This window comes from Onychomys torridus, chromosome 11 (assembly GCF_903995425.1).
Source record: "Onychomys torridus chromosome 11, mOncTor1.1, whole genome shotgun sequence".
NCBI lineage: Eukaryota > Metazoa > Chordata > Mammalia > Rodentia > Cricetidae > Onychomys > Onychomys torridus.
In genome coordinates this window covers 88,441,220-88,454,692 of record NC_050453.1, presented here as the reverse complement: position 1 = coordinate 88,454,692, position 13,473 = coordinate 88,441,220, and the positions used below count along the sequence as shown (strand labels likewise).

Here is a 13,473-nt window from a genome sequence, read left to right as displayed (position 1 = left end):
TTTGTGCCTACAGTATTGCTTATCAGTATGTAGTAACTCTGTGATGTTTTGTTTTATTTTGTTTTTGGAAAGATTGTCTAGTCAGGTTTTGAAGTCCTGGGTTCAAATGATTCCCCTACCTCAGCTTCCCAAGTAGCTAGAATAGCAAGTGTATGTCATACGCCACATCTGGTTGCCTTCTATCTTAGTAAAAGGTTAATTTTTTCAAAATTTCCTTCAAGTATTAGACCATTTGGAATATGACAGACATTTGCTTATCCCAAAAATGAACTGTGTCTGATTAATGTCCCTGATCATGTTTTGCTGTTGCACAGTCCAAAAGCCATGTTAGTCACATAGAGCTGTAGACATTGATTAAAAGTTACTTTTAAAATATTGCAGCTAAATCCAAAGAACCATACTTACCTAGGACCTACAATATAGCCTATTATTAGTCTTCAAATATAAAATATATTACTTAAAAAGTCTGTTGCAGCTTAGTCAAAATTAACATTACTTTTTTCCATAAATAAATATTTTATGACAAGATGGAATAAATTTTAATGAGTTGGAATATTTTTAATTAATTTTTATGTACATAGATGTTTTGCCTGAATGACTGTCTGGGCATCACCTGTATGCCTGGTGCCCCATAGAGGTCAGAAACTATCAGATCTCCCAGAACTGGAGTTACAGGCAGTTGTAAACCACCACGTGGAAATCAAATCTAGGTCCTCTGCAGAAGCAAGAAGTTCTCTTAACCACTGAGCCATCTCCTCAACACTAATATTTTTCTTCTATGTTATAATCATTATTTTAAAAGACATCATGTTAAGATGTCTGGTTACCATGAGGAAAGGTCACAAGGCACAAGCCACAACAAAACTCAGTATCAGAGCTTTATTAAGAGGAGGGAGGCGAGGGACAAAAGAACCAGGTCTGGGAAAGGAGCACATGCAGAGAGCAGAGAGGGGGAGATAGAGATAATAGACGCCAGGAGAGAACAGAAAGGGAAGGGGGGTTGGTCCTGTGTCCGACTCTAAAGGATTCCCACGCACATGCACAAGTATGCTTATGAAGCTGTGCCATGCATGCGCTGATTGTGTGACCATGCTGTGCACACGTAATCACCAGTGCACCACACTGATGATGTAAGATGCAAGACCCCTTGCTTAGCTCCTGAACTGCACATGTGTGATCATGCAACTGGAGTAGGGGTAGAATCCCAACATTCCAGACTTCGTGCCTATTATAAAAAAGTGGGTACACAGGAATAGGGGGGTCATATATCCCAGAAAAACTGCTTCCAGCTGAGTTGATGGGTGTTGGTTGTCTCTTGGGGGAGGGAACGGGGCTTCTGAGGTAGATAGGCATCCTGGGATGGTGGACTGTGGTCTGCTGCCTCGGAGCTGTCTATCTTTCTTGGCTTGGCATTCTGGCTGCTTTTGTGTCTGACAGGATTCTGGAGAGACAGAGAAAAGCTTAGAAGAAAGAATTTTATTTTTATTTTTTCCTTTGGGGAGTTCCCAGGGTAATAGAGGGGATCCAGACACCAGGAAGATTTGGGTTTAGCACTTACCTTGAAGTAGATCCAACCTGTTAGATGGGTTTAAGCTGATTTCTGGAGTTTAGGAAAAATTTTGAATATATTAAGAAGCAACCATGAGAAAATTAAAGTCTTGGGCTGGTAACCATTGTAGTTTTTAGTTCTCTGCTGGTTAATGTTAATGAGAGAGACGGAGACAGAGAGAGAGATTGGAACATGTTCTTAATTTTTACCTGATCCAAGCTTTACCAGAGACAGATTATTTTAAGGCACCTGTTTCCTTTATTAGTTTAGCATTCAGGAGAGCATTTAACAGTAATAGATGGTTATATTAAAGTCTCTTTTTTTTTCTTTTTTTTTTTTTTTTCTGCAGAGCCCAGACCCTTTTGGTCTGGGGGTGGAAATACCTTTTAACTGTTACTGTTTCTTTACCACCTGGGTATATATTTGATGGTCCTTGGATTCCGGATCTATAGCATCCTGTAACAATTAGCTGAGTAGTTAATTAGAAGAAAGAACCAGGAAGAGAAAAGCTTGTGGGGTGAGACCTCATTCTTCTGGAATTAGTGACAAGGCAGTGGATCCTGACAAGGCAGAGGATCCTGATGTCCTCTGGAACTTGAGAGAGAGCCAGGCCCTGTCTGTGTCACTGCATGGGAACTACTTCTGACCCATCTGGAGGAAGCAAATGAAATGAAAGCTCCTACCATAGTTGGAAAATCTTTTCCCCTTAAGTAACCCTGAAAGTACAGTTAAGTCTGGTGAAGAGGTTAAGGCTGTACCCCTACACCGACAATAGGGAAACGAGAAGAAGAGGTGGTACTCCAAAACTCCCTCAGGACTGATTAAGTGGCTCGATGTCCCACAGGAAGGAAACGGATCACCTCCATGCTGCATTCTGGGTTCCCTGTGAGCCTATGGCCAAGCCTAGGAGGTCTGCTAGAGGTCTTAGTTTGTCCTCATGCTACTCGGTGCCCTGGGGCAGTCAGCTGACTACTTATCTCTCTGGGTGGCAGAGGTACCTGGCAGCTTTTGGGAGCCAGTTGGATAGCGTGTGCCAGCATTTGACAATTTTGTTCACAGCTTTCTCATTTCTCCCATGGTACACCTTAAAGTGCCACAGCTGAAACTTCCACCTGTGGGGTCAGGAGCTTTGCTCTCCAGATGCTTAAGTTTTAGCACTTATGTCAGGGAGGTCTGGAAGACAAGAGATGGATTTTATTCCATGTCTTGAATTTTTTTTTTTTAATTGTTTGCTGGCTTGAGGACAGCTTTAGGAAGACATGCTAGGAAGCAGGCTGTAAACTGATCTCTAGCTAAAGAGCCATCCAGATTATTGTAATCTCCATGTGGCTCCTGATCGTAAACTTATTAGCCTGCTTCCAGACCTGTCCATGCTTAGCAGTCCACCTGGTACTGGAGAACAGAGCGAAGAAGAGATAAGATTCTTTGGAGTCAGAGATTCCTTAGGTTCAGGAATGCAAGTGGGCAGGAGAGAAAGACTCAGAAAGGGAGGGTTCAGAACTTAGGTAGAAGTGTGGGGATAAGGTAGCTCTTTTCATTTGCCAGTTCACTGGCAGAAGTTAAATAATTGCCGTGAAATATCGGGGTTGAAGCAGCCGTTACAAGGCCAAATTTACTGGTATCTGGGGATATTTAAGACATTTGTCAGAGAAGGAGGAACCACGAGAAGGAAGCCCCCATGTCCCATGGCCACAGCTGAGAGAGAAAAAGATAAAGAATTAAAATAACGGTATCTCCAGGTTCCTATTTCAAGTGCCCTTAAGAATAGCCAGTCTGTGGACCATCATTAACTGCACAAATTACCCAAACTGCCGACACATAAGGGTAAGGGCTGTGCCTACATAGCAGAGGACTCCCCAGGAGTCCATACAGCATTCAGTACTTCATCAAGAGAGAATGTGTTGTGGTACTCAGCTGAGGACCCCAAGGAGTCCAGTGTGAGGAATATATCTCAGGCTATAGTCACGGAAAATGGCAGGGGATCAGAAAGGGTCAAACTCACCAATCTTGTTGGCAGGTGTGGTGTGCTGCATGGTCCCACGGCTGGGCAAATGAAAAAAGAGGAGCAGGCAGTCACAGGTCCAATAAACCAAGGTACAGGATTCCTGACGCAGAGTGCCAGAAAGCCTGTCTCAGCACACACTGATGACGCAAGACCACTTGCTTAGCTCCTAACTGTGCATGTGTGGTCGGTCATGCAGTTGGAGGGGGCGGTGGTCCTATAAAATTACTGGCTTGGAACTTTAAGAAAAAATAAGGGACTAGATTTATAACTTTGAGCTGAAACAGTGGCCTAGCAAGCATGTGTGAGGCCCTGGGTTTGACACCAGCACTATTCCCCCCAAAAACGAATGAAAAAAGAAAAAAAATTACTTATATATAGGTAAGTTCTTTAAAACTTAAAATAAAAAGAATAATACTACCAGTATAGTTAAAGAATAATGATTGTACCATGACTGATTGTACCATTAAGTCTAGGCATTAATGTATGTCTAAAACTATTAGGAGGACTTAGTAAAGTATTAAAAGATGAGTACTTTACATAAAATCTGTTTACCTGAAGCTGGGATGTTGGAACCCATGCCTGTTCCAGCATCCATAAGGTTGAGACTGGAAGAAGACTTGAGAGCTTAAGGCCAGCCTGGGTGTCATTGGAAAACCCTGTCTCAGAACAAAAACAAACTTATGTGAAATCAACAGACAGCATAGTTCTACCATTCCTTTAATGTCAGGTGGGAAACAGAATTCTAACATCCAAACACCAGAATATTAGTTGGTAAAGATCTTCCTTGTGTTCATGCTTTTCGTGCACAAGTTCGGAGACATCACAATAGCTAATAAGGAGCTGTATATAGTTAGTTACTTTTTGTATTGCTGTGATAAAAATACCCTGACAAAAAAGAAACTTAAGAAAAGTATTTATTTTGACTTATACTTTTAGGGTATGATTGATTCATCATAGCAGGAGGTTAAGGCAGCTGGTCACATTATTCAGAAAGCAAGAAGGGGAAGTGGATGCTCATGTTTAGCTCACTTTCTCCTATTGGTGAAATTATTAGGGCAACTCCACGTGGTTAAAAGGGACGTTTATTTTGTTGGGTAACTCACAAATGAAGGGATAAGTAACAGGGTCTGGGAAAGGTGTAGTGCAGTCCAGCAGTGTTCTATGGAGAACTCTGCTCAGTCTACCTCCAGGGTCCAGGAACCAAGAGAGCCAGCACATCCACATCTCGGGTCTTCAGGGTCCTCTCTCGGCCCTGCCTTGTAGGCATGACAGTTACCAAAGCCTCAATGGGGGTTGTAAATTCCAGATCAAAGCTAGAATTGACTACCCACTACATCTCCCCCTTTTGTTTAAATAAGAAGGTTCTAACCTAATACAAGACTATATGCAAAGGAATGGTTATCAAATAGTGTCAAGTAGTAATGAGGGATAATGACCTAGATAAGAGAACTACCACCAATGCGAACAATATCAAGCAAGAAACACATACTAAAATCCAGAGAAGTCTAGAGTGTAAAAATGGCATGTTACAAAGATCATTCTAAAAAAGTGTCCTATCCTAAAGGATACTTAATATGTTCTATCTAAGATATTATACACACACACACACACACACACACACACACACACACACACACATTAAGTTGTAACTATAACCACTAGTCTTCAATCCCATCAAAGACCTGAGAAGGAATATAATGGTACCTGAGAAATGGAAGATGGATGCAAGCAACTTTTGGGAATCTTGCAAGAGTAGATGGTAGCCTGGACAGTCACCTAATTTTTCTCAGCATTGTTGGTGTATTTAAATTGGCTACAGGCCTAGAGTATCTGACAGACCAGTTTCAGAAGCAGGAATTCTGAAAGACCATCTTACCCTGTCTTGGCAGAGTTCAGAAGTCACTTTTCCTTGTGTCCCACTTGTCCAGAAGGACAGCACTCATATTGTCAGCAGTTGAGGCAAGGGCAGTTCTTTGCCCAATAGGCCATTTGTGCCAAGAAGACAAACTTCCAAATGGAAATGTCTTAGAAGCCCAATGTTCTCTCGGGATCAAATTGGTGCTGCCAGGAGCAATTGTGTCTCAGATCAACAGAATTCTAAGTTATTTAAATGTCATATTTTCTAGGTCTATGAAGTGTTTGAAGATTACTTGTCCATCCAACCTATGTATCTGTAAATCTGGATAACTTAACTAACATAACTATAGAGATGACAAGCATAGATGACTATAAATCTGTAAGTCTTATCTACCTAAATAACCTAAGGACTAAGGCTTCATGTAAACAAGGTAAACAGTCTCTAAGCAAATGTTCGGTAAAGGATGGTGGCTTCAAAATTGTGACAATACACAACATATTTATAACAGAGGTAGTAATGTATAGTGTAATATGCAATATGACAAAAATCTTAAATATATATCAATATACAGAATATCCTAAACAGAAGTAGAATGTACATATAGTATGATAGATATAAATTTACATTTGTATTGTTAGGGTCGACGTACAAAACAGAGAGATTCACTCCGATATCAGGTCATAAATGAAGCTTTTTATTTATAGCACGAGCTCGTGGGTCACCAGCGCGAGGAGTAGCTGGTGACCCCGAGTTTGAGGCTCACAGGCCTTTTATGAGGCATGGTGCTCGCCGCTCAGCGGGGACGGAGCGGGGCCGAGGCCAGGGACCGCAGCTGCATGCCGGGCGCTTGCACTCGGGCTCACAGTGCCCGTGGCCGGGCTGGCCCACGCCCCGCCGCCATCGTCCTTCTTGCTGGCCGGTTGGGACGCCCTGAATTGTCGCCTCTCGGGACGCACCCTCGCTGAGTCCCCGCGCGCCTGCTCCCGGGCGCCCTTCCCTTCTCCCTCGGCCGCCGGGCCGCACTCTCCTCGGCTTTCTCCTCCCCTCTAGGGGGATCCTTTCGTGGGAGAACAGGGTAGAGGGAGGAGGTAGATGGCGGTTTCTAGGAGGAGAACGGTTAAACAGACTGACACGCGCTGCGCGGCTCCGGCTCCAAACCGAGAGCAGAAACTCAGACGGAGAGTGCTGTGAGGGTCCGGATCCCTCCTCTCCAACCAGCATCACGTATCCCTCGGATTCGCAAGTGGCCCCGAAAAACCGTGCCCCAAAGGGGACTTCAGACACCCGTGGAATGTCTTCCAGGGTCATGGTGGGCGAAGTCCGAGCCCGTCAGCTCCTTCTGGCGCCACCACACAGACAGATTATCAGGCGCTTGGACTGACAAACAACAATCAGACGGGACAACATATAGTGAGGCCGGCCGGCTTACCTCCTGACGGTGGGTCGGTGGTCCTGGGGAGGGGTCTCAATCTCGGTGGGACCTCCAATGAAAGACCCCCAGTGGAGATCTTCCCTCAGGAGAGACCCCAAACCCAAGGAACACACCGAGACCACGGATCAGATGCAAACAGCAAGAGGGTTTATTTGAATACACAGGTACCTGGGGCGACAAGTCTCTCAGAGGACTTGCGCGCCTTCCTAGGGGAAGGGGAACTTCTTATAGAATCCTAGGGGCAGAAGCACGGTTACAGAAGCGAGAAGCATAGTTACAGGGTTCCCATTGGTTGATTCAAATAAGGCCAGGGTGAACTTGGGGGCTATCTTTAATTTTTAGAAATGTGCAGCTGTTTGTTCTCCAAGGCCAGGTAGCCAATTATAGATATCTTGTTCTGACTCAAGGTTTTTTCCTCCCAAGACCGGGTGTTTGATATCTCCTGCCTTGACTCAAGGTTACTTTCCCAATTATCTTTCTCAAGGCCGTTTCTTAGGCTAAGTTACTGGGGGGGGGGGGGGGGGGCATTTCACTCGGTAGACCAGGCTAACCTTGAACTCACAGAGATCCGCCTGCCTCTGCCTCCTGAGTGCTGGGATTAAAGGCATGTGCCACCAACGCCCAGCCAAAGGCTGCTATTTTACTAAAGTTGTTTACTAGTATATACAATAGTCTACCATAATATCTTATACCTGTCTATTCCAATTTTTTTTTTTTTTTTTTTTTTTGGAGACACTTTTTCTTTTCTTAAGGAGAATACTGGGTTTAATATTTTCTTCCACCCCCAACCCTATAACCATCATCCATAACCCTGAGAAATATGAAACTTTAGGGAGAAGGGGCGTTGTTTTCTTAGAATTGCTTCCTGTTGTTTAGGGGGTGATGGTATCTCTTGGGTACTGTAAGAATGGTCATTTAGTTAAATCTCAGTTAGACTAACTGTAGATTCTGCAGCAAGTCTCAGAGTAATGGGTAAGATTGTCTGAAATTCTGGCAAGAAGTGTGGTATGATGATGATTATCTTGGCATCATTCTAGATTGGGTAGAGTTGTTGTTGTTGGCCAGGCCTTTGGAATTTGCCCCACATGAGCACCAGATATTGGTGAAATTATTAAGGCAACTCCACATGGTTAAAAGGGACGTTTATTTTGTGAGGTAACTCGCAAATGAAGGGATAGGTAACAGGGTCTGGGAAAGGTATAGCGCAGTCCAGCAGTGTTCTATGGAGAACTCTGCTCGGTCTACCTCCAACGTCCAGGAACCAAGAAAGCCAGCACATCCGCATCTCGGGTCTTCAGGGTTCTCTCTCGGCCCTGCCTTGTAGGCGTGACAGTTACCAAAGCCTCAATGGGGGTTGGAACTTCCAAATCAAAGCTGGAATGGCTACCCACTACATTCTCCTTTTTATGCAATCCAGGATCCTAACTCAGAGAATGGTGCTATTCACAGTGAGTGAATCTTCCAACTTTCTTTAACCCCATCATGATAATCCTGTACAGACATTCACAGAGGCTGGTCTCCCAAGTGATTCTAGATCCCATCCAGTGGCTAATTAATTTGCATGTTGAAAGCAGTATACTTTTCCCTGGATTTTTTTTTAACACATTTAGAGTATTCATTAGAAGTCAGTATTTTAAAATGGAACTTCTACTTTCTGAACTAAAACTTAATAAGATTTATAAATCTTAAGAGTACAGTTTGATTTTTTTTATTGAAAAATTTTTCATGCAATGTATTTTGATGTTTTTTCACCCTCTCCCCATTCCTTCTAGATCCTCCCCACCTCCCTACACACCCAACTTTATGTTCTCTCTCTCAATAAAAAATAAAAAATAAAAAAAATACAGAAAGAAAAATACACACACCCATACACACAAATATTTAAGTCAAAAATCAGTAAGACAAAATGTATCATTGAGTTTGTTTTGTGTTTATCAACTACTTCTGGGCGTGGGGCCTATCCTGAAGTATGGGCAATATACCCAGAGAGATTTCATTGGAGGAAACTAATTTTTCCTTTGCCTGTGGATATCAATTGCAGATAGATTCGTGGTTAGATGTTGGACCTTATGTTCATATCCCCCTCTTAGTACTTAAACCTGTGCAGACTTTGGCATGCTACCCTGCCCTCTGTGAGTTCATATGTGCATCATTCCTGTTGCATCTGGAAGTCAGTTTCCTTGGAGCCATCCACCACCCCTGGCTCTTGTATGTCTTTCCATGTCCTCTTCCACATAGCTCCCTGATCCTTGAAAGGAGGGGTTTGATGTAGGCATCCCATTTAGGGCTGAGTGGTCCAGATACTCTCACTGAACATTTTCCAGTTGTAGGTCTCTGTGTTAGTACTAGTCTACTACAGAAGGCTTATCTGGTGATAGATGAGGAAGAAACTGAACTGTAGGTAGGTATAGCAAAATGTCATTAGGAATCATTTTATTGCTATGTTCTTTTGATAGAATAATATAGTAGGTTTTCCCCAGGCCCATGATCTATCTAGTCAGGTTCTTGGCCACTTCAGCATTCTTAGGCATGAGCCCTCTTGTAGGGTGGGCCTTAAATACAATCAGATAATGGTTGATTACTCTCAAAACAATTGTGCCACTATTGCACCAGTATATCTTGCAGGCAGTTCATACTGTAAGTTATAATGCTTATAGCTGGGTGATAGTGATGATTACTTTTCTTCTGTAGTACTATGTAGAGTGCCTTCCAGTACCATGAATGTCAGTAAGAAGAAACTTCTAGTAAGTCACCAGCCTGACTTCTCTGTTCAATGAGACATGGAAGTGTTGTCTTCAGCATTAGGCCCTCCCCATCAGGTTGTGGAATAGTCTAGTGTTCGAATGTTTCCATGGGGCTACTTTGGCCAATAATTCAATAATACGTAACTCATTGCTGTCACTGGAGGTTTTACTTGGCATATGATGTCTATCTAGTTGAGACACTGTTTTCCCTATTATTTGGTGACTCCATTTAGATTTCTTTCGTGTGTGTGTGTGTGTGTGTGTGTGTGTGTGTGTGTGTGTACATAGTAGTAGGTGTCCATATGGTTTTTCAAATGCCCTTTAGTATTAGTTGTTCCTTTCCATATTCACACTTTGTCCTCTTCTCTCATACCCTTCCCTATTTCCTATTCTGTCTTCCCCTTTGTCTCTCCGTAACAATATATTCCATTTCCCTTTCTTTAGGAGATCCTAGTCACTTACTAGGAACCTAACTTTTGTGTTTATTTGGATTGTATCAACACATATTAAAAGCTAACAACCACATATAAAAAAAAATATGCAATATTTGCCTTTTTGGTTCTGAGTTACCACACTCAGGATATTTTTTTTTTCCTAGCTCCATCCATTTACCTACAAATTCCATTTTTCTTAACAACTGAATAACATGCCATTGTGTAAATGTACCACATTTTCATAGTCCGTTCATCTATTGATAGACATCTAGGCTGTTTCCAATTTCAAGCAATTATAAATAGAATAGCAATGAACATGGATGAGCATGTGTCTCTATAAATAGGGTGTAGATTTCTTTGGGTGTGTGCCCAGGAGTAGTATAGATGGATTTTGAGGTAGATTGAGTCACAGCTTCCTGAGGAACTGCCACATTGATTTCCACTTTAGCTTGTAGATGTAAAAGTCTTATTAAATAAGAAACACAGAGCCAAATGCAGAGTTAAAAGCCCAAGAGGTCAGAGCAGTAGCTAAGAGTTGATACTAAAAAACCTTTCTTACCCTTCACTGCTACTGTTGTCCTTCCCCTCAGAAAGAGACCTACTTCCTGTGTATCTGTCTTTTTATTGACTGTCTGTTCTGTCTTCCCAGTGGTTGTAAACCCAACCACATGACCTCCTGGTCACTGCCTGTCTATACAGACCTCCAGGTCTTCTGTGGTTGGTATTGAGATTAAAGGCGTGTGTCTCCATGCTGGCTATAACCTTAAACCCCATCTGCCTGTCATGTGATGGGGATTAAAGGTGTGTGCCACCACCACCCCCGCCACCGCCCCCACCACCGCCTGGCTTCTGCTATGGCTTGCTATTAGCTCTGACCCCCAGGCAACTTTATTTATTAACATACAAATAAAATCACATTTCTGTACAAATAAAATATCACCATAATAGCTGTACCAGTTTGTACTCCTACCAGCAAAAAATAAGTAAGTGTTCCTTGCATCCTTGCCAGCATATGCTGTCATTTCTTTTATTGATCGTGGTCATTCTGACTGGAATAAAATGAAATCTCAAAGTAGTGTTTTTTAGTTCTTAGGTTTTTGTTTTTTGTTTTTTTTCTTTTCTCTGGTGGCCAAGGTATTTAAATATTTCTTCATTTCTTAGCCATTTGTGTTTTATCTGCCTAGTTCTATACCCCATTTTTAATTGGGTTGTTTTCTTGATGCTCAGGTTTTTGTTGTTTTGGTTCTTTATATACAATAGATACTCACCCTCTAAGTCTGATCAGTTTTGACAAATGAATCCATCTGTAGTGAGCCATGCTCCTTTGTTGTGTATGTGAATGGGCTGTTTTTCTCTGTCAGCTTTGAATATTTTTTATTCCTTTGGTTTTTAGCAATTTGATTGTGATATTCCTACATTTCTGTACTCTATCCTCTGGGTGTCCTCTAACTTTTTTGAATATATATCTAGATGCTCAACCTAGTTTTACCTGTTGTTGCCGCCATTTCTGTGTATCTTAGACATTTTGTTATTGTTCCATGGAAACAATTCTGTTACTTTTCATCTTAGTCACCTTTCATTATTCTTCAGGTTGAATGCTTTCTTTAATTGTTTCCTCCATTTGTCTATGGGTCTGTGCAAATATGCCCAGAAGGCATAGGCCACATGAAGAAATTGGTTCCCTCCTCACTCTCTGGAGCTCAAGGACTGGCCACAAGTCATTAGACTTGGCAACAAGTGCTTTACCCATCTCACTGCCCCTGTCATTATTTTTAATTCATTTCTCTGTCATGTTTATTCTGTTATACTCTGCATTGAACTTTCGGTGTAAAGCATTTGCTTTTCAGGTCTACTGATATTTTCTAGAATCTTCATTGTATTTTCTATGTTCTGTATTTTTCTGCTAGGATTTCCTATCCTTTTTGTTTTTATTACTTCTCTGTTCTGTTAAAACATCATGACCAAGACAACTTGTAGAAGGAAGGGTTTATTTTAGGCTTAAGGGTCCAGACAGATAAGTGTCCATCACCACTGAGGATGGAAAAGTGTGGCGGCAGGCAAGCAGACATAACTGCATGAGTAACAGAGAGCTCACATCTTGCACAGCAAACAGGAAGCAAAGAGAAACTCCGTGCAATTAGTGTATGGCCTTTGAAACCTCAAAGCCTGTGTCCAATATTGGTGAAATTATTAAGGCCACTACACGTAGTTAAAAGGGAGGTTTATTTTGTGGGGTAACTTACAAATGAAGGGATAGGTTGTAGGGTCTGGCAAAGGTATGGCGCAGTCTGGCGGTGTTCTCTGGAGAACTCTGCTCGGTCTATCTCCAGTGTCCAGGGTCCCAGAACCAAGAGAGACCTCTCCTCTGGATCCTGGGTCTTCAGCTTCTTCCCTCAGCCCCGCCCCATGGGCGTGACCATCACCAAAGCCCCAATGAGGGTTGGAACTTCCAGGCCAACGCTGGGACGGCTACCCACTACAGTCCAATGGCACACTAGCTCCAGCAAGGTGACACCTCCTAAGCCTCCCTAAACACCAACAATTGAGGACCAAGTATTCAAATACCTGAGACTTCTGGGGGACATCTAATTCAAACCACCACACTTCCATTCACTAAACATAATTTTAACAGCTGTTTTAAAAATCTTTGTCCCCTGATTGTCACATATGGCTTGCCTTGGAATTGATCCTATTTGTTCATATTTTCTCTTGGGGCTGGATGACACTTTGCTGTTCTTGTGTATCAAGTCGTTTTGGACTGTCTGATGAACAATATACTTGATAGATTATGAAGACTGGATTTGGTCTGTTTTTTTCCAGTGTCTTATGTTTTCAGTCAGCAGTTATCCAGACCAGACTAAATCTAGAAAGTCTTTCAAGTGTAGTTCAAATAACTGTCTTGGGAGAGGTGGTTATTGTCTGTTTGGAGTGTTTGGTTGGTTGACTGGTTCTGGTTGTACTACTTGTAATTTGTTTTATGTATGCTTTATTCATAAGTGGGCCAGATATTTGAGTAGAAAAATATAATTATCTAAAGTAGTTAAATTGGTTTGAGCATTTTTAATCTTTTTGTTTGGTTGGTTGGTTAGTAGAATTTCTAGAACTTACAGTTTTATGAAATGACAATATTTATAGGTACTTGAATTATAATCCTTTATTTTACAACTAAGTAAAAAACTGTTCTGTTACTTTCCTCTTTTTTATAGATCGAGCTGGGAGCATTAGTACTCTTGATTCATTAGACTTTGCAAGATATTCTGATGATGGTAACAGGGAAACAGATGAAAGAGTGGCAGGTAAGTAAGACTGGAAAGATAGATTTGGATTCTTTGACTTTACAGAAATAATTAAAATAGCTTGAAGAATTATCTTTCTCCTACCATGTGGTATGTTAATATACATAGTTATTATAAAAACTTATGGTACTGATTTCTAATTTAAGTTGGAGATA

General features: G+C 41.8%; 1 protein-coding gene across 3 annotated transcripts in view; it reads left to right on the top strand.

Annotated features, from left to right (window-relative positions):
- Positions 1–13,473, top strand: part of Relch (RAB11 binding and LisH domain, coiled-coil and HEAT repeat containing) — a 99,995-nt gene that overhangs the window by 7,026 nt on the left and 79,496 nt on the right. For all 3 annotated transcript variants that reach the window (XM_036202159.1, XM_036202161.1, XM_036202158.1), the window contains exon 2: positions 13,229–13,318. In XM_036202159.1, coding sequence (XP_036058052.1) covers positions 13,229–13,318 — 90 coding nt within the window. The remainder of the gene's footprint in view (positions 1–13,228; positions 13,319–13,473) is intronic.